The sequence below is a fragment of the Centrocercus urophasianus genome, unplaced genomic scaffold, assembly GCF_019232065.1.
Source record: "Centrocercus urophasianus isolate 14NV4802_14NV808 unplaced genomic scaffold, USGS_Curo_1.0 seq_28, whole genome shotgun sequence".
Lineage (NCBI taxonomy): Eukaryota > Metazoa > Chordata > Aves > Galliformes > Phasianidae > Centrocercus > Centrocercus urophasianus.
The window spans coordinates 2,260,182-2,286,276 of record NW_024884844.1 but is presented as its reverse complement, the minus strand read 5'-3'; the positions used below and the strand labels follow the sequence as shown (position 1 = coordinate 2,286,276).

Genomic DNA, 26,095 nt, shown 5'->3' with positions numbered 1-26,095 from the left:
AATGCCAGGCTACCTCCTCCTTAGATCACTAACATAAAGTTCCCTTTTATGTGCTGCAGCTGAGAGAATGTCATGATCTTCAGATCCTACTGCTGAGGATTTTTGGTGTGGTTTGCCTAATAAAATGTGCGGTTGAAACTTAATGAGCAAAAGTATTTGAAAGATATTGTGCGTATGCCCACAGAAATATTGCAAAAGCTCATCTTACTCTATTTCAGGAGGAAGTGAAGTGGTTTCTTTAAGTTGCTTTAGTGTCCTAGAGATTAATTTAATGTGTTCGGTGATGGACCCCTATGTGAAACTAGAATAATAAGTCTCAAATGTAGGATTCTACAAGCATTACATTAATGGCTTTCTAGGAGGAAGCTATGTCAATTAGATTTAATTCTCCTGTGGTAAGGAAGTAGCCTATGTAACTCACCTTGCCAAAGCTACCATCAATGTACCTGAAAATGGCTTTGCTACTGAGAAGGATGCTGTAATGATTTATTCCAACGCAGGCTGCAAATCATGATCTACTGACACAGCAGAATTTACAGTTTAGTGAAGCTTAGTTAAAAAGTCTAGAGAAATACATGTGCGAAAGTCTCTGTTTTTCCTAATTTGCAGCTACATTATGCTTTTTCAAGTAGAGCATAGCAAGCATTAGAAATGGTTGTTGTTGTTAATGTATTATTATTAACCTTACATTTGTTTACTTTGTTCATGATGATGGCAGTCCTGAGAGGAGATCATGAGTAACAGCACAGTGAGGTCAATTAGAGTGCCCTCTTGACAATTTAACTCTTGTTGGCTATGTTTTTTTTTCCTATTCATATGAGGAAAAAGCAGAAGGCAGTGTATGCCTGAAATATATGTATGCACGTGCACTTCAATGCATTTTACAGCACTGGGGAAAATGAAGGCTACCTATTTGTCCTTTTCCACAGGATATTACTTCACTGATCCAAATGAAACTGCCATCTAACTCTGTAACAGAGCGTAATGTAAGATAACGAAGCACAATATTCATCCGAGGTCAGTGTTGCATGCAATAGCTAACACCTCTCTGGTGTCATCTTGTTGGATCTGTCTGGCAAATTATGACCAGAGAAATACTATGTATCTATTTAAATGCACTTTGTTGAAGCTAATACAGAGAAGGTTCCCAGAGTTCCCCAACATTGCTAGATATAAACATATTCATTGTGCTGTTAATCCTACTAATTTAATACAAACCATGAAGGTCTTAATGTGATTAATGCAAAAGAATAGCTGAAATCTGTGATTAACATTGGCAGTGGAAAGAGCAGTTTCAGTGTGTTGGCTAAGGTTAATCTAGTCAAGGTATTGGGGGAATATTTATCCTTTGCTGTGATATAGCTTAAAAAGCTAGCTATATATAGGATTGCCTTTAAAATAAAGTGCAGGAGGCTGAGCAGAAACAGGAATTAGCTGCTGATTTTTATCTTAGACTTGTAATTTAAGTGTTTAATTTTGCTGCTTCCTGCTTCCATTATTATTAATTTATGTAGTAGTGATTATAATAAAAACAGCAATAATAGTTTCACCTCCAGTTGCTCTAAAGATAGAGATGATACTAAAAACTGAAAGTGGGGATCAATTCTCCATCACTGAAATGCACCTGTAGGTGAGACGCAGGGTCACATTTCTTGACATAAAGTGTCTCAGTAGGCTAAGGAAATTGTGCTTAGTCCAACACTGAAAAAGGGCAGACTGCCCAGCTTCAAGTTGGCTAAGGTATTTGGGCTATGTCTGCAGAAGTAAACAGAAATGTAAAGAAACAACATTGTAATCCTGAAGTCAATTGATTTAACTCAAAATATTCCCCATTCCCAGCTGCCTGTTGGGAATGGTCTGTGGCTTATTGACACCAACAAAAACTATACCATGTCAGATGGAAACAGTTAAATAGCATGGATATTTATGATCAAATACCTGGATCCCTTCCTTTCTCTGTTTTGTTTACTAAGTTATTAAAAAAAAAAAAAAAAAGCAACAAAACAAAGCCACCACCATCAGGAGAAAAAAACTATTTAGTAAATACAATTTATTTTGGTACCTAAACAATGCAAGTAGTTCAACATTTTAAATCATACTGTCCATTCCAGCTTAGAAATCCAACATTTTGTTAGGTACTGCTGACTACTAGGAAAGTAAAACAAATTAGAATTTTCTAGGGGTAAAGTAAAGCAAAAGCAAGCAGATAAAATCCACAAAAGTTTTGCAATATTTTTTTTTCATTTTATTTGGTCTAAGTAGAAAGGTTTTATTATCCTGAACGGACATATGAAGCTTCATGTTTTTAATGTCACCATCACTAAATGGGTGTTTTCTGTTTTGATACAGACCTCTGGGAGAAAAATGATATATTATGTCAATGGATACTCTTTAAAGATTGTTTTAAAATATTTTCTATTATGAAGTATTTGCCATTTAAAAATTGATGTTCATTTATTGATAGTTTTAATTTTAGATAATAGTTTTAATTCCAATAATATAACTTAATTGGAAAAATCTTTGAGCAGTTCTGCTCATTCTTAGTACAAGGATAACAAACCAGCATCCTTAATATAAGTATGGTTTGTTCTGGGCAGTCATCAGAGACTAATGATATTGCTAGCAGTATTTGTTCCTATATTTGGAAAGTAACTAACCAGAGAGAAGGGTGCTCAGCATAATGGTTCAGCAGATTGGAGGCAAATAGCCCTCCCACTTCTGCAGGATGAAGTAGTGTGAACTTCATTGTATCTTCTTTTCCCCTGACCACTGTCATTTCTTCAGCTATTCTGTGATGGGAGGATAGTTTTGACAGGTGTCCCTTATTTTTTTTCCCCCATGTCCCTCCCCAGCAGCAGCTTAGACAATGTGCCTGGGGATGTTGCTTCTGAGGTCCGTGTCAAGAGCAAGTGTTTCGAAGAGAAAAAGAGAGGTGCTATTCGGAAAGAAGAAAAGAAAATATAAGCAGAATGTTCTGTTCTTTATGAAGATGTGAAAGGCTTTAGGCTGGTGTTATGAATCTTGTTTGTCATTTAGACAATGGTGCATTAGCAGGAAAGAGAGATGTGAAGTAGAAAGTGATGCCTGGGGATGAGCAATGTGATAAAAGGACACATCCACCCCTCCTGATTCCTGTTCTGGCCTCCAGCCTTTGGACCATGCATGCAGATGGCTCTTGTGGGCTCAGCCTGAAACTTCAAACCAATGAAAAAAGCTTCTACTGCCTTTGCAAAGTAGGCAAACTTTTACTTCTGTTTTAGAGATTGTGTTGGGTTTTCTGAAAGAAAAGTTGTCTCTTTAGGAGGAAAAGATGAAATAAAATATATAGGGTTATATTGCATATGCCAAATGTCTGCTTTGTAGTTGATTGCAAAAAACCAAGAATGCAGGTCTCTAGAGTCATGCAACCATTTTTTGTTGTCTTTTGCTTTTCCTTATAGTATGGCCCCCTCTAATAGCAAAATAATTTTTTAGACTGAAGGAGAGCAACATCCTGGGGCCAGGTCTTTTTATGAACTCCATTCTGGAGAGCTGCTTTAACTCGCTTTCCAAATGAGTTTAGATCTTTTAGTGGCTCCCAGCTTGGACACAGGGTGATTGAGACAACAGGAAAGCCATTTCAGTGCATGTTTATCATGATTGATATAGGTATTAACAGCTCTGGCTCGATGGGCAGGGCTTTTTCCATTACATTAGTAAAGCAACATTTTTCACTGTTGAAATGCATGGTATGTAGAAAAGGTGAAATATACAAATATATCTTGACTTTGAATATTATTTTTTTTTACTTTCACGTTCTTTTCTCTTTTTTCTTACATCTGTGTCTATGCTCTTAAGAGACTGAGGTGTGAAAATGAAAGTCTTCAGTCTTGCCAAAACCAACAGTTGCTTTTATTGTGCAGTTGAAACCTAATGGAATTCTTGATTTTAATTGCCATAAAAAGTCAAAACATCTACCAGAAACCCATCCAGGCCCTAGGTGTTGCTAGCAGGCACTGATGCAATATTATTGTTTTGTGAAAATAGTAGTATCACATTAAAATCAGCTGCTGAGTTTCCATATGGTGCATTGTGGCTTGCTTTTTTTTTTTTTTTTTTGTCCTTGTTATTGTACCATTCAGTCTTTTTCCATGCATACAGGCAGAGATGAACAACTCTTACCATAACTTGGTTTCAGGTTCTGCAAAAAACTGAATTTAATTCCCATGCTCAGTAGTATCACAGTTGCATCACGGTAAACACTGATTTGAGCAGAATTGAAATGCTGTTGCCTCTTGCAAATATGACAGCTGTCTGTGACTCAGAGCTTATTTCAGCGTAGAATATGTAGAAAGTAAGGCAATGTTTTCTCCTTCATGCTTCAAATTTCTTTGTTTCTTATTGAAAATTCATGTTTTCTTGCACAAGTATTGGAGGAAGTCTTGCAAGGAGTGGAATACAGAATGTTCTGTATCTCAGTGCTAACTCATTCCAGGTTGTGATCTTTCCCACTCTAGAAAGAAATTTTAAAGTGGAGAATGGCATTGTTTTACATTAAGTGTTGCAGTTCTGGGATTTATGACAAGCTTGGCTGCTTTTTATTCCACTTTGGTTCCTTCACTAAGCTACTGGATACCTTGAATTAAGTGTGCGCTTGTCCTCATTTCTTTAGACAGGGGAGGAAACATACCATGATTTCATGGGTGAGATTTGAAGGTGGAGTACTCTTTTCTGTATCTGTATTCTCTTTCAGTGAAGATTGAAATGTTGTAAATTGCCAACATCTGTGTTATGTGCCCTCTGCACATTTCTAATCTATTTTGTTGGGTTTCTTTTCCTCAGCTCTGTTCATCAGAGCAACTTTGGAAGAAATGAGAGTACTCAATGCATCCTAAAATTATCTTCCCTAGAAAGTAGTTAACCTCAAGTCTGCCTGATCACCATTCAGGGCTGATAGTGCCTATGTTGCTGCTCGCATACGGATTTTGAACCCATCCCGTTACCTGCCTAACAAAGTGGAAGAGCAAAATATATTCAGCAGAATCATTATGGGAGCCACCTTCTGCAGGTCTGTAAATAAGTTGCTGTTTGGTGTGCAGAGTTTGTGTACAGGGAGACTGAGATGAAGTCCGGAGTCTGATGCTATTTTTTGAATTGATTGGGCTTTCATGAGCAGAAAATTTTCTTGCACCAAAGTTCCATGTCTGTCTTCACCTGTAAACAAGTCTAAGAGAGTTTTGTCAAAGTGCGATCTGAAGTTGAGCACATCATATGCTTGACTGGTATGATCTGGTATAGATCTGAATTAATATATCAAGTAGAGAAATAAGTGTTTGCAAGGTTATTAAACAGCTGTTGCAGTTCATCACAGTTGTGTGACATTTTCTTGAGGTGCCTATAAGTAGCTTTTGAGATCTCTTTGAATGGAAATGTATAAAAAAAAATTCATTTGCATTGATTCTGTTTTTCCTGTGGGAGTTCCACATCTACGTTCTAGGCATTACCAGTGATTTTCAAACTAGAACGTCTTTTGAAATCTTCATTTTTAATGTGGTTTTTTTTCATTCCTAATACAAAACTAAATTGGAATTCTCTTTTATTCCCCTTCAATATAACTCATAAGCAAGCAACGGCCTGGCTAGACCCTGCTCCAAACCAAAGCAGCTGTTACTGTGTCATCTCTTCATGCAAGTGGGCCCTGCCTCTGCTGACTCATAAAAAACACATAAAATATTACTGTTGTGCCACAGCCTGGGTCACAGTGGGGCACCATGCAACCAGGCACCATAAAACAAACTTGGTCCAAGGTGAAGCCCAGCTCATGGCAAGCTGTTAACCTTACAGCTGCTAGCGCTAAGGAAAGGGCTACACAGTGCCTTCAGGAATCTGGTAGCAATATTTGGTGCTAATGGAGTTTACTTATTTGTAAGCCTCATATAATTCCAGAACCAGAATATCCCAGGTAAATTCTCAGTCTGCTAAGTTTACAGGGCTTTTGAGAAGCCGCAGATTTCAGTGTTATATTCCTTCCCACAGCATCTGCATCATTTGGGAAACTCCATATGAGTGCTTCATTGCCTGTGCCAGTTTGCCATTTTGTTCCTGTGAATTAATCCCTGTCAGCAACAGGTTGTTATAGAGCCTCTTTCTGAATAAGTATTTCTGTCATTCTTACTGGTAAGTTTACTGTTAATCAATGTTTGAACCACTAGGGCTAGGAAATCTGATGCTACATCCTTGTTTCATCTTCTTTAATGGATGGATCATTTCCCTGTCAGCTGTGGATCTGAGCTTTCAAGTGACTATCTGAAGCAATTGGTGTTATTCAATCAATGGTCTCCAGCCCACAGGTGGTCCACAAAACATCAGAAGATAATCTGTAGAGCAGGTTGAATTGAAAGTGAAAATCAAAACAATCCTGAAGGCGTGCACAGCAATGCCCTGTGGTTAACCACAAGCAGTGTTCTTCTGGCTGCATGCAAAACTATATCAATGGTGCAGGTTGATGTAGATTATTTTTTTTCCCCAAGTTTCACTGAGAAGCCTGAGAAACGCCACTACAAGGACATCTTGTTTTTTTTTTTTATGAAAGGTTTGTTATTACCAGCTCAGTTTCAGTGTGAGAAGGGTAGTTAAGGAGTTGCACAGCAGATTGGGTTCTGACTATGTTGCAGTCCTGAGGTTCGCTACTCTGGCTCTTTCTTGAGGTGTTATGAAGGAAATATCTTGGCATGGATGCCTGTGAACTAGGCCTATGGGGGCATACCTGGGCCTCGTTATAGACAGCAGGGTACAGATATCCCTGTGCTACCTCTGAAAGGAGGTTGTATGGAGATGAGATTTTTGCCTCTTTTCCCAGGAAACCGGATAGAACAAGAGGTAATGACTTTAAGTTGTGCTCAGGCAGTTCAGGTTGAGTGTTTATTCTCAGCAAGGGTGGTTGGGCACTGGAACAACTGCCCAGAAAGGTGAAGGCATCACTGTCCCTGGAGGTATTCAAGAAATGTGACACTGGGAGGTATGATTAGCAGGCATGGAGGAGATGAGTTAATTGTTGGTTATGGTCTTAGTGATCATTTACAGCCTTAATGATTCTAAGATTCTATACCTGGCACAAAGGTGAGATTCCTTTGATAACACAAAGCAGTGCCTGGAGTGTGCTGCGCACACCAGCTCTATCCACCATGATGCTCTCATGAGTTGGATCTGATTGTCTGGTTTGTGTGAACTCTGGAGGGAAAAAAATGTCATTACACATTTGTCCTGTTAGGATCCCCCTTAGCAACAGCTTGGAGTAGTTGTGACCTGATTCACCAGTGATCATGAGGGCCCTCTAAACAGCATGAAGTGTGTGTGTGTGTCAGCAGGCTGCATTCCCACTGGCTTCAAAAGCAGAAATGTGTGCACTGTTCAGAGCACAGCCATATGCACAAATATTTCTAGAGGTGTGGTGCTTTTCATCATGGTCTTCCAGAACGTTTCTTTTTCGTATATATCAGAAAATGACTACCTTGTGGCCTATGATGCAATGTGCTCTACTGATAGCTCTGTGTATTAGAGTATTACGAGAAGAAAAGAAATCACAGACTCTGAAATTGTTTCACGGTACTGCTATATTGAGATGTGCTTTTTCTTTTGTCTCTTAATTTTCACCTCTCGCTTGCATTCTAGTTATTACATTTTCAGCTTTTTTTCCCACAACTGGTAAGACTCAAAATTTTTTGCTTCAACTTTTGTGTTTTTCCATTCTCCTTTTCCTTCCTATGAAAGATGAAATTTTTACATAATCACAGGATTTCAGGTGATGAGCTTTCTAAATATACATACACTTCCCTTCGACCACCTTGTATATCCACGAGTATCTTAATAAAAATGTGAGTGCTGCCACAGCTCCGACTGTGAGGCTTATTTTCTGTTGACAGTTTCATTACTGAAAAGAACAAGATCATTTCACTTGAAATATATGGGGAAAAAAAACCCCTCTGAAATTATCTCTGCTGGAATTTGAATCGGGCTCCCATACAGAAAGCAGAAAGCCCTGAACATCTTGAAGTGCTACCTGTGGCACTCTTCAAAATGTATCTGATGGTTGCTAAATTGTCATTTTTAGCTAACATTTAATTAAGTATCCCCATCCAGATAGTTTTAATTATACATTGGTTGTTCTGAAAGTAATGCCTCTTATTTTTTTTTGCGTGAAAACTACAATAAATATGAAGTTCACAATAATACAATTTGAAATAGCAAACTCTCACAAAATGCCTTTTTTTTTTTTTTTTTTAACAACATAGTAATACCCATTAGCTACATGGTTTCACCAGTGATGAACAAGAGACTGCATTTCATGATGTGACAGCTGTGCATGGCTGTCTGGAATATGGCTTGTCTTTCATGTCACTGTTGCCTCTGCCTCACTGTGCTGCATCCACTGTTTGGTCTCCATAAATGTTTAATGAGTGTTGACGAATGTCAGTGGGAGCCATTTTTTCCATGTGGAGGAATTCAGTGACCTCCCTTTGCTTCACACACACTTTCATGTCAGACCCCATTTTGTCAGACTGCCCCTCTGCTGCAGTGTGTCACACAGCTACATAATGTAATGGATTATTGTGGTAAGGTTCAACCTCTACTGCCTACCTCCAACATCCACCTCTGATGTTGTGGGCCAACATAATAAAATAGGAGGCATTACTTTTGGAGCAACCCTCATGTAATATGGCTGAATATGAAAGAAGTTTGTCAACCATCTGCAACCAACAGCAATGTAATCCTTGCCAAAAATAAGATCTGGTGCATAGAAAAAATAAGAGATAGGAAATGACTTGGGAGACAATTGGGATTAGGTAGCAGAATTATGTACCCTTTTCAGCCTCATAAGCTTCTAATAAAAATAATTTTACAAATCACACGTTCCTCTTTCCTTCATTAAAGCACCTGGTGTTGTGGTGATGATTTCACTAGGATCTTCACAGGAAATCAGTGCCAGCAACGAAAGACGCTTGCTAAACATGTTTTAGCAATGGAGGTGTATGCTATCTTTTGCGGTCATGACCAGAAAATAAAGCTTAGTACGTAAAAGGGTTTCTTATTTCTTTTCTTATTTCAGAGTTTTTAAGATAAAATGAAAAGAGCATGATAAATGTTCAAAGCATTCTGCCTTATAAATGTTCAAGAATATTTTTTGTTGAATGTAGATCTAATGAAACAATGTCTTACTGGATCTAGTAAAACAAAAACTTTAAAATAGAAGTTTTATTCCATTTCTAATAACATTTGTGGAAAAAAAAGTGAATATTTGTCTTTGAGTAAAAATTTAAATGGAAAGTTTCCTTTTGTTAAGTGTTAATTCTAAGTAGGGCCATTAATTCTGTCTTGCAGTTTCAGGCAATTAATCAAACAGGCAAGAAAAAAATTATTACCGTTTGCAAGCTTAAATTTTCTTGAGTGCAAACCGTCAAAAGTCTCATGTGTCCTGACTCAGGCTTTCATCTCTTCCTGAGTTTGCAGTGGTGTACGTCTTTCCTGTTCTTGCCAGTCTCTGACCAACCACAGTATCTCGTGGCCACCTCTTTCTGCTAACCTGAATGCACCAAGCACTAATCTGAGCCCTGTCCCTCACTGTACTGAAGGGACTGTGATTTATGTTAGAGGCTGGTGGAGCATTATGAAGAATATCCTGAGCTTGGGGAAATAGTGCAACATCTTCCATAATGTCTGCTTCCACAACTTACTTTAATAACACCCTGTATGTGTTCCTCCAAATCCTGCTGAGGCACTTTGTGTGCTCTCATGTCCCTCTTCACTGTCTGCAAAGATGCACAGAACTTAGAAGAAAACTTAGCAATGAATTTAAATAATTCTAAGCAATTTTTTAGAATAAAAATTACAAAGTTGTTTATGTCCTTAATTTCAAATTTAATGTTAAATGTTTCACCAAGGCTCTCTGTCCTTCCAGGTTTTCACAGGAAACAGCAATGCTGACAGTGTGGTTCACCACAAACTCCTGTACTCCATGAAAGCTCGCTTCTTGCGCTTCATCCCTCTGAAGTGGAATTTTGGTGGTCACATAGGGCTGAGAGTGGAGGTCTTCGGCTGCTCTTATAGTAAGTGGCTAGCTCTTATCTCACGTTTTCTTAAGAAGCTTTTGTTGGTGGTGTCAATACTTCAGTAGGAATCTAGCAAGGAATGAGTTAAAATGTAACATGAATTATATAAGTCATTTCTTTTTTTTCAGCAGTAGTGCTTGTCTTTCTGTATGGGGATGTGCTCCCATCTAGCTCTGCTGGTAAAGCTTTGTCAGAGATGAGTAAAACTGTATGATGCTATGACATCTCATGTCTCACCTCTTGCTTCTATGGAGGTTTGTACAGGGTTTTATTTAGGAATATCACTGCCATCTCCTTAAGGGTAGTTTTTGCATGTGATGACTTATTTATATTTTTTTAAGGCAAGCTATCTAAGGAAAGTGCTAAGCTTGTGCAGCTAGTGTTTCTGTTTGAGACTGATGACTTTATAACTCTAGAGACAAGACAACTTATCAGCTGCTTTACAGTTTTTGCATGGTACTTTTCTTCAAGACAGGGTGATGACCTTCTGAGACACCATCTGCAGCACATTGTCATGGGGTCAGTTTATAAACACTGTTACTTCCAGGCATTTCAGCCACATAATTATCTCTGGGTGGTGCAAATGTATGACGTATGACCATGTTAGTGTATGAAAGTAAAGAAAAAGGCCCAGTGTTGCTCTCAGACGCAAATACAGACAAGTCCCCAAGTGAGGAAACACAATTACAATATTTGTTCCTTAGGTGACTGTGGGTTTATTTCTGTTGAGGTCAAATATGACTTCGTAATGCACAGAGACTTCTGGAGACAGGCAATGTTTGATTGAAAAGCTCAGAGGATTAACAGCATTTTGGCCAGTAAATTTGATGTGATGTGGAACAGCTTACCATTATGTGACGCTACTGTAATTCTATCTCTGCCCATTTAGATTTAGTCCTCATCTGCTGCTCGTATGTGCAGAAAAGGAGTTGTAAGATAAAAAGTGGGAAAGCTGTCTGGGAGAATTGTTGAATTTGTCTCAGCAGGATGAAGAGTGGAGTGTGTCTTAAAAGTTTTGGTTGTCATGATCTCCTTGGACAGAGCGTACACTCAGATCTTAAAACCAGTGCACATAGTTTCACATTAAGGTCCTTGTTATTTGTGTGTAGATCCAAAAACCTCATTCAGCTTTTTTTAGATGCTGTCTCTCCACCTACTTTTATACTTAGACATTATAAACTATTCATTACATAGTGACCTGCAATGTCCTGTTCTAGACAGACTGCTGCTTACATAAGATACCTTTTTCCGGCCACACCAATGAACATGGAAACTGAAACTTACATATAAATTAAAACTAACTGTCCTTGATGTCATCGTTTCAAAATAACTATCTTATCAATTTTCAAGGAGCTTTTATCCATTATTATGACCAAATCTCTGCCGTGAAGAGTGTAGTCCAGTCTTGCAGCAAATGAGACTGGAACTAAAACTTGAATTTTTTTTAGCTGAAAGCATTTTGATGTTGCTCCATGTGAAATGCTATATGGGCACTACATCCATGTCAGTCTGTGGTTGTATCTTCTGTGATACGAAGAAAACATCAGAGTGACTTGCTGGCTGAGTTTCTTTATGCTAATATCATCTAAGTCTTCATCTTCATCCTGTACCCTGCAGTTAACAGGGAATAAAAATGGTTGTGGAGAATTAAGGTATGAAGTTGAAGTGAAGCAGAAAAGAAATATAGGGATTCATAAAAGTTTTAAAAGGGTGTTGAAATATTCATTCCATTTATATAAATGTGCCATTCAGATTTCTATTCGGCAAATTTTGTATGCAAAGCAATTTCTGTCTACAAGTTTTGTTTATATAGCTTCACAGTCTTGCCTACTCCTAAAGCCAGGTACTCCAGCATGATACAAAGATGTATGATCATTTATAAAATGTCACCTTTACTCTTAAACTGATGGAATGTCTACAGCAGATCTTGAGCTGGTGAACACCTACAAGTGCTTTTTGTATTGCTTGACAGCATACAGGCTCATCCACTGTGTTCAGTTCTGGGACAAGAAATACAGTAATAATTGGGGGAAAAAAAAATTAAATGACAAAAATAACACTAGACACAGTGTGGTCACAAACCAGGAAGAAAGTGGAGCTTAAGAGAGAACGATGGACCAAATGTACAGCATGTCTAAGAGATGACCCTTTATGCAAGTGTCTCTGTATATGAAAGAAGGGATGTGAGGCCTGGGAGTAGGAACAGCATTATTATCACCTTCAAGTACCAAAAGCTTAAACTGATATAAGTTCATCAATGAAAATCTATTTCCTATTGATGCCCAATCCTCTCTAAACTGTTGGAATGCTTGTCAGGCTTCAATATGTAAAAAAACCCAGAGTATTTGCTACTAAGTCCACCAAGGTTGAAAAAAAATATTTTTCAGTGCCATGTTTGCTTTGGATCCAGTTGTGAAACATAAGAAAAACTGAAAACATGCATGAGGAACACAGATGAGCCAGATCATGCACAAATATTCACGTGCAACCGCTGAGTTGCACTGATAGCAAGTTAAAAGTCAGATGGTGCTGGACTTTTGGTTGTCTATTCCACCTTTCAAGCAACTTCTGTCCCTACTGTATGGTACCTGGTCTGAAAATGGTGTTGCGTTATATTGATATCCTGGGCAGAAAATTGGAAAAGCAATTATTTGCAGGCAAGCTGGAGGTCCTTTTTGTGGAAGTGGCAGCATTCTTTGAATGACTTAAACAAAAGTTTGAGGGTACTGACAGCTTAGGCCATCTGAATTGAATGAGCTGCTGCACATCTGTTAAAAATCTTGGGACTAATGCCAAATATGCAGCTGAGCACTTCAGTAGTACACCAAGGAGTGCAAAATAGCCTGTGGCCCTTTGTATGGTCTCCAACCACATCAGCTCCTTTTTAACCTTGTACATTTGAGCGTAAGATGGCAGCTGAAGGAAGATTTTGTGGTTTTGCTGCTGCATAAGCATTTTTGTAATGGCAGATCTCAGTAAATGTGACACCTTTGTGCCTGTGCAAGGCTTTGACCTCTCATTTTTTGGAGCGTGACTGTCCTCTGCTGAAAAGGTCCCAGGAACACAACCTTGTGCTAACTTTTGGCAAATGCAGCTTTCAATGTTGACTGCTTAGCAGGAAGCAGATGGAAGGCATCCGTCAGGCCTTCTTGGTCTCCAGGATCTCTACCAGGATACAGTAAATAAAAAATATTGAAGAGTCATATTATAGATTAAGTACAATATGCACAGGATGCCAAAGTGGCTAGCTTAGCATCTGACTGCAATGTACTGCTGTGTGGCATTCACTGTTGTTTATTACTCCTGATATAGGTCGTTTACTGTTGTGAATTTATCCCAAACACTCTTCTGGCAAACAAAAGTACTTTCAGTTTTTTCTCGTTTCTTCCTGTTTCTTCCCTTTCTCTCTTTAACTGGCTACCAGTCGACAATGTTTATTTGGAACATACAAACATATATTTACCAACAAAGCTGTCTCATGCAGATGAGTATCTTGACCTTATCATAATATGGATCAAAGCTCCTTTGGGTAAAAAAATCACATAAGGCTGTCAGATAAACTGGAATTCACAGAGGACGTGTGTATATTGATGTTTTCTTTCTCAGAGAAACTATGTATTTCAATGAAATATAATTGCATTTATTTGAAGTTTCTGCAAAAGTTCTATCCTCAAAATAGATACTGAAGTAGGAGCAAGATGATCTCAAAAAATATACAGGGATGCTTTCTGCTCAGAAAACATAATATGTGTTTTGTTAAGTGGAAATTTCCATCTAGTGGTGTGTGTATGCTTCACTGGCCATTTTCAGTGAGGAATCCAGAAGCAGTGTGCTTGCAACAGATAACTGGAGTTGCCACAGAGGAGGTGTTCAGACAAATGGCAAACCAATTGCTTTGGATGCTGGAGGGAATGGGTCTATCTTTATACTTGGGAATAGTCTTGTTAGCTTAGCACAGGGGAAAAAATCTGACACAATTTCTTTTATAGAATAAGATTTATAGTTGCGTTGAAGATGCTGATTTGTACTCTATAACTAGTTAAAGGCCCAAAATGCATCAGCAGGATCAGGGAATGTTCAGTTAACAGGCTGGGGAATCACAGGAGAAACAATGATAGGGTCTGAGATAGGGTATCTTCTGCCTTTGAGAGATTAATTTTCATTTGCAGTTCAGCACTCTGGTTTCTCATCTTTTGCTCTCCTTGCTTCAGGGAATACAATCTGATATTGTGCTCTCGATGAAATGATACTTCTGCTTGATCTTTCTTTTTGCCTCTTTCTCTTTCCCTCCGAACCCCCTTGCCTTCTTCCATCTTCTCCTTCGTCTTCTGACAAGGCAAAAAAAAAAGAACACAAAAAGCCACATCCTGTGTGAGAGACATTAACCCAGTCTAAGTCAAATACCCAAAGGAGTACTTACCAAGAGACAGAGAGATTTGTGATTAAAAACAAATCTGCCTAGCAGAACAGTCACCTTTGAGGTGCTCATCCACATTTTTCCCTTGAGATACAGGATTGAGAGAACTGTGGAGCAGGAGGTCGTATTGCTTCAGATGTCCTGAAGCCAGCAAGGCCTGGACATCTGTTCATACAGAGAACAGAGTTCCTACCTGCCACAGGGAGCCAAGGCTTCTGCTCATTGATACAGGTGCAAGAGTAAGAGTTTTTATCTCAAATTGCAGCAGTTCTTAGAAGATATTTTCAAACTGAGAAGTAACTTTGCTGAGTAACTAGTTACTTTTCTCCAAAATAATTAGTAGGAGCGTCTTTGTAAGAAAAAACATGTATCTTCTGTTCTGCCTCCTTGTTTGTTCCTGCACAAGTAAACTCCATTCTCTCACCTTGTTTTCAGTCTGTCATCTGCCAGCATAGCTAGTCCCATAGGTTGAGCCCTTAGGTCCTGTACTTTTATGCATTTTATTTATTCTTTATTTTTATTTTTAGTGCTGAATTAACCTGATAATTCAGCTTCAACTGACTGTTTCCACCCACCCCTAAGTGATTTTAATGTTGGGATCTGTTTTGGGAAAGCAAATTGAAGCACAGGAAGTATATGAAGACTGAATGAAGCCACAGAGTCACAGAATTGTAGGGGTTGGAGGGGACCTCTAGAGATCGTCGAGACCAACCCCCCTGCCAAAGCAGGTTCCCTACAGCAGGTCGCACAGGTAGGCGTCCAGGCGAGACTTGAATATCTCCAGAGAAGGAAACTCCACAACCCCCCTGGGCAACCTGTTCCAGTGCTCCGTCACCCTCACCTTAAAGAAGTTCTTGCGCACATACATGTGGAACCTCCTATGCTGCAGCTTATGTCCGTTTCCCCTTGTCTTGACTCCACATACCACTGAAAAGAGACTGGCCTCACCACTATGGCTCCCACACCTCAGATATTTATAAACCTGGATTAGATCCCCTCTCAGTCATCTTTTCTCAGGCTAAACAGACCCAGTTCACTCAGCCTCTCTTCATAGGGGAGATGCTCCAGGCCCTTCGCCATTTTTGTGCCCCTCCACTGGACTCTCTCCAAGAGCTCCCTGTCTTTTTTGTACTGGGGAGCCCAGAACTGGACACAGTACTCCAGATGAGGCCTTACCAGGGCAGAGTAGAGGGGGAGGATCACCTCCCTCAATCTGCTGGACACGCTCTTTTTAGTGCACCCCAGAATGCCATTGGCCTTTTTGGCCACGAGGGCACACTGCTGGCTCATAGCCAACCTGTCAACCGGCAGGATGCCAGGTCCCTCTCTGCAGAGCTCCTCTCCAGCAGCTCATCCCCCAGCCTGTACTGGTGCATGCAATTATTCCTCCCTAGGTGTAAGACTGTACATGTGCTTTTGTTGTCTCTCTTCAGTGAGCACCAGAAAACCAGCATGTAGTGCAGAATGAAATCGTATCTTGTATTTTAGTTTTTTTACTTCTGTAGATTTTCTTAGACTTATAATATTTCTTATCGTTGTCTTTCACAGGTGAGTTACAAACATATGTGTGTTCTAAATAAATACAAACACTCCAGTTTTCTGAAATAACTACTATATTAGCGCTGGATCTTCCAGTTTTTTATAGGAAGACAATCATTTGTTGTCTGCCACTAATGAATTCTGGATGCCAATATTAGCATATATTTGATATGTTCACATTTTATTCTGGGTTATTTGTTGGCTAGTGTCTTCACAACTGAAAATGAGTGAAGGAGCACTTACCAGAAGTAGATTTCCTGTTGTACTGTTCTTTGTAAATGTTGAGGTCAGAACTGTTCTAGAAATTATGTTACATTGTTAGAGCTTAGAGTTAAGATTTTAAATACAAACCTCTTTACACGTTAGTCTGGTTTAAAATGTAAAAAAGGAGAAGAAAAATGGAAAAAAAATCCCAAACTCAAACAAACCATTACTAAAAATGAAAGTACAATTAAACTCCAAGGAGTTTAAGAACTCTCAAAGGAGCTTAAAAGACTTAAAATCAACATCTTTAATACAGTTGCTGACCTGGAAGTCTTGATTATTTTACATGTGGACCTTTAAGTTATTTTTAAAAGAAAATAAAAAACTGATTGCTTTAGGTTATCATTAAAACATGGTTTGCAAACAAAGGTAGCCTTTACTTTTTCTTCTTTTTTACTGCAAAGATATTCTTTGTCTTTACCATGTATTCCCAGCAGTTTTGTAGCATGGTAAATGCTTGTTCAGATTTTTTTCTTCCAATGTCCTTTAAGATTTTTCTTAACAAAGAAAAAGCTAATTTACAGAATTTACATATTTATAATTTACAAGTAGATACTTCATTTGTAATTTGTGACAAATTAGATTTGGATAGACTTAGAACAGAATTTATGTAAGTTGCTCCGAAAGGAATGCTTCCTATTTATTTCCATGGAGAGTACAGTGGATACAAAGAGCACAATAATGCTATTTGATAGAGCAAATTCTCAGTTACAAAACACTGTTGCAGCTATCTTTCAACATAGTCACAACCATTAGCTATGCATTTTCATCAATGATGATCAAGAGGCTGCGTGCCATCCATGTAAAAACGTGCACTAGCAGAGATGACCAACTGTTTTACATTTGCTGTAACAGCCTCATTGCTAGAAAAATGTTGGCCATGCAGTCCGATTTTCATTTTGCTGACATCCACTATTTGATCTTCATAAACGTTCAGCAAGCGTCAATGAATAGTTAGTGGGTGCCATTTTGGAGGAATTTAGTGATACACCTTTGCTTCATATGCTCTTCCATGTCAGACAGCATTCTATCAGTCTGACCTGTTGTTGCTGTCTGTTGAACAGCAATAAGATATAATAAGAATATAGTAGGGAAGGTTCAACCTCTTCTGCCATATCAGCAACATCTGCCTCTGATGTTGTGTACGAATGTAATAAAACGGGAGGCATTAGTTTTGGAGCACTCCTTGCATACATCAGTCATATTTCACTATGATGCCTAATTTAAGAGTACCTCAAATTTTCTGGCTATATATGGAGAAAAAGAAAATTTCCCAAAAACATATTTCACTTAACATACCATTTTGTTATGCAAAGAGAGTATTGTATTCTTCTGTGCTGAAGGAAACATTTATTGGAATTGAAGAGCTGGTAGCTTGATTCCCATCACTGTGATTGGGTTTTAGAGTCTGGCTGAAGAGGGAAGTATGTTTTCAAATAGGATTTTCAAAAGTGTGTAATCAGTTTAGGTGCTCAGTTCCCATGAAATCCCTTCAAAATTTTTTGAATTGATATTTGAACAGTTCTGCCAGCATACTCAATTTGCATGCAGAAATATGATTGATAAAAATCCATCACAAGCATGCAGCCAACCCTAGAGGCTAAGATGGCGCTTATTTGGATGCAAAGGTAGATGCAGATATGGCCGTGCAAAAACATCTCGCCAGGCATTTCTGAAGGTACAAAACCTTGAGTGAGAGCTCATGTAATTCAAAGTAATGAATAATATCCTGGGTGTGTTTAAGAGACAAACAACAAGTGTGACAAGGAATGCTCTGGAGTTCTGAATCTAAAGGAAGGTTTGTTTTAAAAAGTCAAGAGACAAAACAAACCTCACATGAGAAGGAGGAGGAAAGATGAAGAGTACTTCTGTTTTTTCATAGTGTTTCCCTTTCTCCCAAACAGAGCAAGAGTGCTTGTAAATGGATGAAATGTTGTATGGTTCCCGGGTTGCACAGCTTCTATGTATGTCTTGTGGATTTATACTTCTGAGAATACCAAGCTCCAAGCAGTAATTGAAACAATCCTGAATCATTTTGGTCCTTCTCCTGATGCTGTCTCCTCTTCATTTGGTCATCTTCTTTTCTCCAGAGTCAGATATTGCAGACTTCGATGGCAGAAGTTCCCTCCTCTACAGGTTCAATCAGAAGCTTATGAGCACGTTCAAAGATGTGGTTTCCTTAAAGTTCAAGAGCATGCAGGAGGATGGAGTCTTATTCCATGGAGAAGGACAACGAGGAGACTATATTACCCTGGAACTACAGAAGGGGAAGCTGTCCTTGCACATCAACCTGGGTGAGAGCAATTAAGCTTGCTGGTTCACATATTAGTCTAACAAGGATTGCCTTAGTTTTTGTTGTTGTTGTTTTTTCTTTGTTTGTTTTGTTATATTAAGCACAAACTAGAAACTTCAGCTCAGATCAGTAGTGATTCTATGGCTTGGAGTTCAAAGAGTTTATTGTCTTTTTTTTCTTTTTTTTTCTGTTTTGTAATCAAAACTTTGCAGAAAACACAGAAATGAATTGAAATATCTTTGATCAAAATATTGTGTATTTGGATATTGCATTGTTTCTAGAGATGGTTGCTGTTGAGTACTGTGAATATCTGGAAGACTATCACCATGTGATCATGTTGGGTTGCAGGGGCAGATGAAAGACTGGATTAGTTTCTCTTTGTAGAAGAGCATTTGCTTTTTACTGGTGAATGTACTAAAGCACTTTGATGTCAGGTGCAACTGTAAGTAGGAGTGATCAATCTCTATCCTCTAGCCTTATTGCAAAAATCTTAATTAGCTTCAGTTGTGGGAGAGCCATGGTTATTGTCTCAGCAGTCCTTGCTAACTCACATTTCTCATACTGATTTGTCCTCTGCTCCCAAGTGTTTCATACTGGGATAAGAATAAGATATAGTTAAATATATTGTTACAATTTCCTCAGGAGAGACTCTGTGAATGCGTCATCTTAGATAAGAGTTATTTTCTTTCAGCAGTAGCCCCAAATCTACAGATTTTAGTCATTTCATATTCTCTGTGTGCATTCATGTGCCACAGACAAGGATTTTGATGTCTATTCTTCAGTGTGCTTGCACATTGATTGGCAGTTTTGGAGCAGGTCGTCTTTCTATTCTGCTGGGATATATAAAAGGACACACACTCCTTTTCAGACCCTCTGATTTAAGTGTTTAGACATACAGCCAGCCAGAATACAGAAGAGTGCTATAAATCAGTGAGGTTAGGGCCTAAATATTTTTATGATTCTTGATCTAAACTTGTGGAGATCTGGAATGGGTTTAAGAATCTTTTTGAACTAAATGAAACCCTTGCATTTATGTTTCTCCACTGATTTGTGATTGTATTGCTTGTTTTTTCTCCAAAAATAATCGTATGCAATATTATCATTAAAATACGAGAAAAACACATAGTTGCAACTGAGACATCAGGTGTAGCTTTTTTTGTGTGAATAGGCAGCAGATTTTAGTGCTACAGAAAGGGGAGCTCTTAAGACACCAAGGAAAGAAATGTCTGTGTACATGCAGGTATAAATGAGAGGCCCAAAGAATCTAAGGGGGAAGCTTTGTGAAAGATCTGTTTCTGGACAGGATCTGGTTTGTTTTTAGTAGCACATGAGCTCATCTTGAGCCCTAATTCTTTAGATAAGGGCATTGAGGTTACTCTGGTGTCTTACGCCTGTTTCTTCCCCTTCAGGGGATTCCAACCTGCACTTCACTAACAGCCACACATCCATCACCCTGGGCAGCCTCCTGGATGACCAACACTGGCACTCAGTTCTCATAGAGCGCTTCAACAAGCAGGTGAACTTCACAGTGGACAAGCATACTCAGCATTTTCGAACGAAGGGGGACTCGGATCACTTAGATATTGATTACGAGGTGGGTGAAACCCTTTTAATGAAAATCTGGGTGTAAAATGAATGTGATGAAAAACATCCACTCAGCAAAGCTGTTTCTTTCCAGCAGAGATCTTTATTTAATGTTTCCTTCCCAGAAAGCTCCTTTAGCAAGCATAAAGTACATTAGTGCAATTCTACCTGTGACAGTCTTAGTAAATAAACAGTCTGTTGGCAAATACATACTGGATTATGATTATATTAAAATTAAGCGAGAATTTGATCTAAATCTGTATATCTGCCTTGGTGGGGATCTGGCTTCTGGCCAAATCTCCAGGGAGAACTCTTGTATGCAGAAAGAGATTCTGTGACACCATCTCCAATATTATTTTAATGGGACCATTGAGCACTATCCCTGCATCCTCTATCTGACTGACATGACTAGGGGAATTCTGGCTCTGAGCTGTGCCACCACCATGCTCAAATGATTCTATGTAGAGATGAGCAGGTAGAGACTACCGCCTTCCTTGTAGAAGTGGGAGGCCCTGACAAAAGCCATTGAAAGATCTGGCTGTGACCCAGGCCCCTTCATATTTAGGGGTGTGATTCTGAGCATACTGGTGAACAGAAGAAACATCCTTCCCATCAAAACCAGTTGTACTCCTCTGTGATGAGGCCGACAGAGAGCAGCAATTCAGTGCTTATGGCTCATAGTGAAAAATAACTAGAAAATAAAAAACAGCAATGCTCTTAAATCTTCATCATATCTATATGCAAGACAGTTCATCATCTGCTCTTTCCACTTATACACACCTACTTGCAAATTATACATGTTCATTTTTATCCCCATGTGCTTGTCTACCAAGTTTTGTTAGCACTCAAGGTCATGCTTGCACAGTCAGAGCCATCACCCTGCCTGGATCTGTTGAGGTGTCATGGTTCATTTCTCCGAGACCAGAAGCTTCCTCTCTGCACTTTGAATTCATTTCTCTACAAAGGATCAGTTCCCAGTGCATGTTAGTGACAAATGTGGATGGCTCAGTAGTGGCAGGTACTCTGCTCCTCTCATGTTCCAGCTGAATTTCCCCTCCTTGCATTTCACAAAGCATAGTGAGGAAAGCAGTACCCATCTCTGTTAACTAACCATTTGGGTAGTAAGATTTTGAAACAGCTACAGACAACACTAACCAGAGTCAAAGCTGTATCTGTTTTTAAGGTGAATTTGGGAAGACCAAACAAGTCATCAGCTTTCCTAATTCCAAAATCAAAAAATTTCTTGCTTTCTGCTGCAAGATTGATGCCAACTTGGGAAAACTCAGGCTCCAATGTAATTGGCAGAACATTTTTCCAGATGTTCTGAAAGGGGAAGCATAGTGAAGATCTTCAGCAGAAATAAATCACCGTGTCAGCACTGACCTCTGTGGCAATCAGTCCTGGTCCCTGGTGCTCAGTATTTTATGCAAGGTGTTTTCTTCTATTTGCACTGATATGGTCTTTCAATTGAACATGACACCAATATATTCTAATGAAAGTTTATCTCAGCACACTTTGGGGATTAAAGGCCTTACTGAGGGTAATAAAACCATTAGTTTGGTAATTAAAATTATTACCAATCACAAAGAAAACAATTTTCTTTATAATGCACTGTTGTAATTAATATTGATTTTTCTTCTGGTTTTGAAACCCAATGCGGAGTCTCTAAACAGCAGATGGAAAGAACAGAAGAACATGAAAGAAGGAAAGTATGGTGCTTTAAGGAAGAGCTAATGTTTCTCTCTGGAAAAAAAAAAACATTGCTTATAACATAGGCCTGCATGCCAATAACAAATTTGCAAGTGATGCAAAGTAGCTGTCTGTTCACTCTTTATTTCTGCAAAATTATCAATTAATACAACTGAGGCACATGTTCAGTAAGGACTTGTTTTCAAAGAAGTGCTATCAAGGTTATCCAGGGAGATTTAACTTGCTCATGTGTCCTGGCTTGCTAGATGGAGTGAGAAGAAAAATAATCCCCAAATTTCCCTTTACTTTTGTAATAATGAGCTGAGGCATTAGGAGTAGCAACCGAGGAATAAGGTTGACCAGGTTCCAGCAGCCATCAGCATCTGTGGTGCCTCACAGCACTACTGTGCTGAGATCAATACAGTAGGTTTGGAGCATAGCTCCCAACATGCTGAAAACACTAAGAAGTGTGGGAGCTGCAGAATCCTCTCTTGCATTGTATCATTTATGAATCTGCTTCCTGCAAGGGGAAAATGAAGGGAAAGAAAAAAACAAACAAGAAAAAAAATGAGAGGTGTAGACAATAAGATTTTGCAAAAAAAGCTAATTAGAAATGAGCTGTGTGTCTGGAAAATGGAAATATGCTTAATGGAAGTTTTAGGCTTGGAGTTGGTGTTGTGTTAAAGGGCAACATTCTGCGTGATGCCCAGTTTGGCACAGGAAGTCCAATTGTGTTCAATATATGAATGATCACGATTATAGATTCACGAATAGTACAAATAATTATTTTCAATTTTCTTTAGGAACAAAAGGGGATTGTGTTCCAAGGATTTTTAAAGCTTTATTGACTTACTTTCTCTGTTCCCTGTAAAGTTTTAGCCCTCCTCTAAAGTGATTAGTTGTTACCTGTGTAATACTAACATATTCCAGTACTTAAAAAATAAAAAATCTTAACTTTTGTTTGAATGCGCAACCTGCAGTACTTTTCCACTACACTGCTCACTCTCAAATACTGTGTGCAAGCCCAAACCACAGTGAAATTTGAGGCAAAACATTTGCAAGATGCACATGGGGTAGTCTGTGAGCTGAAGCAAGAACTGTTCAAATACCCGGTGGGTGGAAAGGTGTGACTCCAGTTCACAGGTACTTCCATTGCATTGTGGGAATTTTATTTCCCTATTTCTCCAGCCTCCTATTGTGTTTCCTGGCTGCTGTGCTTTGCTGCTCAGTCCCCTGGTCAGAGGGGCTTGGAGTCTGAGTGTTCCTGGTGGAGGACTAGTTGATGAGATGCTGCATAATGGCACATGAAAGCCTTTTGCAAATGAGAGAGCTCACTGCGGCAGCACTGTTTCTCAAACAGCTGTAATGCTACACTGTGTAATTCCCATGCTGAGCAGCATGTGCTCTACTCTGTGCTCAGATGTGATGCTGTAAACATGATTTGTCTCTGAGATAATAACCCAATTGTCTGTATGGAGCTTTCGGCATGGTAATTAAATACTGCTCTTGCTCTTTCCAAAAGCTCAGCTTTGGAGGCATTCCTGTCCCAGGGAAACCAGGAACCTTTCAGAGGAAAAACTTCCATGGCTGCATTGAGAACCTCTATTACAATGGAGTCAATATAATTGACCTGGCAAAAAGGCGCAAACCTCAGATCTATACTGTGGTAAGAGACAGTGCTGTTTACTTTCCTTTTTACTTCCCTGCTGTTGGTGCTGCTGGCTGTATTGAATGAATGGAGTTCAGATTTAGATAGCTATCGCATATTTACTTTGTTAAAATAGTATTGCTGATGCTAGCAGTCATCTAGCTCTGACTGCTGTTGGACATGTTAAAAGATACATGTGTAAATTAATGAGTTTCTCTGACTTTGCAAGTATATTAGAATTTGTTTGGAAAAACTTTTTACTTGTGCAAGTTGAAAATATATCTTTCTGATGGCATGAGAGGTAACAGAGTTTTTTGTCTGAACAACTGAGATAAAATCTTATTTTCTGAGCCATTCCCCATCTTTATTGTGTACACTAGAAGCAAAGTTTTATTCTGCTATTTCATTTGGTATTACAGAGACAAAAGATTGTTTTTCTTACTAAGAAAAATATTTTCCTTTATAACAACCCTTATATTTAGCGTATTATTAACAATTCTGAAAACCATTCACCTGTTTCTTATGTCTCTAAATGTGAGCAGAGCTAAAGCAAAAGGAATTAGTCTTATCCAGGCTGCTAAGATAAGGTATACAAGTAACTCACACTTAATAGTTTCCAAAGTTACAAATTTATTTAAATATAATGTAAGCAAAATAAACCTTTCATATTGTAATTACAGAAAGCAGTACGCTCTTGGGCAGTGTTCAGAAATATTAAATAATTCATCTCTTTATTTTGCTTAATCCTTACTCCTTCGCCATGTTTGCAATCAAACCTTTGGCTAATACTGCGTCTTTGGAGAATACTGAATCAAAAGTACTTCTGGCTTTCATTACATTTTCTGGTTTGTAGTAAGGTGTGTGAACAGATTGAAGGTGCGACAAAGCAAACCAGAAATCCAAGAGAAATCCTTACCTTACTCACTTTCCCTGCCTAGGGCTAGACTGAATATACAAGGAAACAGACAACAGAACATGGATAGGTAAGAAGTCCTGCATCACGTTGCTGGCTGTTGAGATTGTCTCCAGGATGCTCCCCTAGCATGAGACTGAGACCTTTCTTTAACAACTCAAGTTTGATTGCTCTGACTCAGGAATCTAAGGTATAAATCTTACGAACTGCGTTAAATTGCTCTGCCTCTCAGCTTATTTTCAAAGGGGAGAAAAGAGACTTGGCCTGTTTCTTAGGTCATTAAATAGCTGGTTGTTTTTTTTGCCAGGTGGGTAATATGAAGGCCTTCCTAAATGGGGAAAGAAAAACTTTGAATGTACTTTTTCTCTTTTGGGTACTGTCTAGGCGTGACAAAGCCCTAAGCAATTAAAGTCACAATACTTCATTCAGTTAATGCTAGATTGAAGGTCTAGAAATCTTTCTTCTTTAGTCAAGTTAAAATAAAGGGGAAATGACACGTCCTTCTGTCTCCCACAAAGATGTGATGCTTTTAAAGAAAAGGCTGGCTGCTCTACTGCATTTTGCAAAATTTGTGAGCTGTTATGTTCTGTGTCTGTGCCACTTAGTTTACACACAGTACCCAGAAAATTACTGCATTCACAGATGCCTCATACTCTTGTTTGAAAATCCTTCCATAAGTAAGCATCTCCTGCAAATCTGCTATCTTCTAGCATCCTTTCCACCACAGCTATTTATATCTTCTGGCAATTTTCAGGTACTTCTAGCCATCGCAGGTTAATATCCCTCTCCCATCTTCTTGCTCTTCCCTATCCATTAGGCATTTGTTTATTCAAATTAAAATATCTTGCTCTTGCTAAATGTACTTTTTTGTCTGCCAGATTTCTTCTGTGCCTAAAAGCAGAAATACTTCAAATTTGGAGTAAAAACTCCAAGTTCATTGAGGTTTTCAAGCAGCAGTCCGTATCCATAGGGAGCTACAAGCTTATAAGCTTTTTGTCTCTGTAGTTACTAAGGCTGTCTGGAATAGAAATGCAATTAAAGGAACAGCACAGGAATAGAATTAAATATATCAAGGGCTTTTGATCATTTCTTCCAACAACCTTTGATCCTTTCCCCCAAGCTTGAGATTGCCACAGAAGGTTCTGTGTTGTTAGTCCACAAAATATCTTTGTCTCCAAACAAAAGATAAGGACAGGCCAAACAGATTGGGATTAGAAAGTCTTTAGTGCTCAGAGACATTATTTTTTCGGCCTCCGAAGTGGAGGTGGCCTTCAGCACACAGACTCTGCTTCATTCTGTGTTCATTTGGGCTCACTGACACAGTTAATGGGCTGAACTTGTTGGATTTTCATACCCAGCAACTTCTTTGTTTTGTTTTGTTCTGCTGCTTACATCTGTCGATATGTCAGCTTTAGAAGTATACGTTTCCTGTTATGAAGTTCCTCATCCATAGAAACAATAGTCCCGCATCAGCTGCATTTAAAGTCAGGGTAAGAAACTAGAGATTGTCAGTGACAGAGTGCTGTGCTACGTTGTACTCTTGGGTTGTGGGTATGATCATCATTCTGACTGTTCTTTTCTATAACTCATTTGCAGTTGTCAGACTTGCAACAAATCCTCTTGAGAAAACACTTTAAGATAATAAGGCAACTAATCTCATTTG

General features: G+C 38.8%; 1 protein-coding gene across 1 annotated transcript in view; it reads left to right on the top strand.

Annotated features, from left to right (window-relative positions):
* CNTNAP5 (contactin associated protein family member 5) overlaps positions 1–26,095 on the top strand; it is a 201,282-nt gene that overhangs the window by 40,582 nt on the left and 134,605 nt on the right. Inside the window, exons 4-7 of the mRNA XM_042827016.1 lie at positions 9,935–10,082; positions 18,396–18,599; positions 20,008–20,192; positions 23,394–23,537. Coding sequence (XP_042682950.1) covers positions 9,935–10,082; positions 18,396–18,599; positions 20,008–20,192; positions 23,394–23,537 — 681 coding nt within the window. The remainder of the gene's footprint in view (positions 1–9,934; positions 10,083–18,395; positions 18,600–20,007; positions 20,193–23,393; positions 23,538–26,095) is intronic.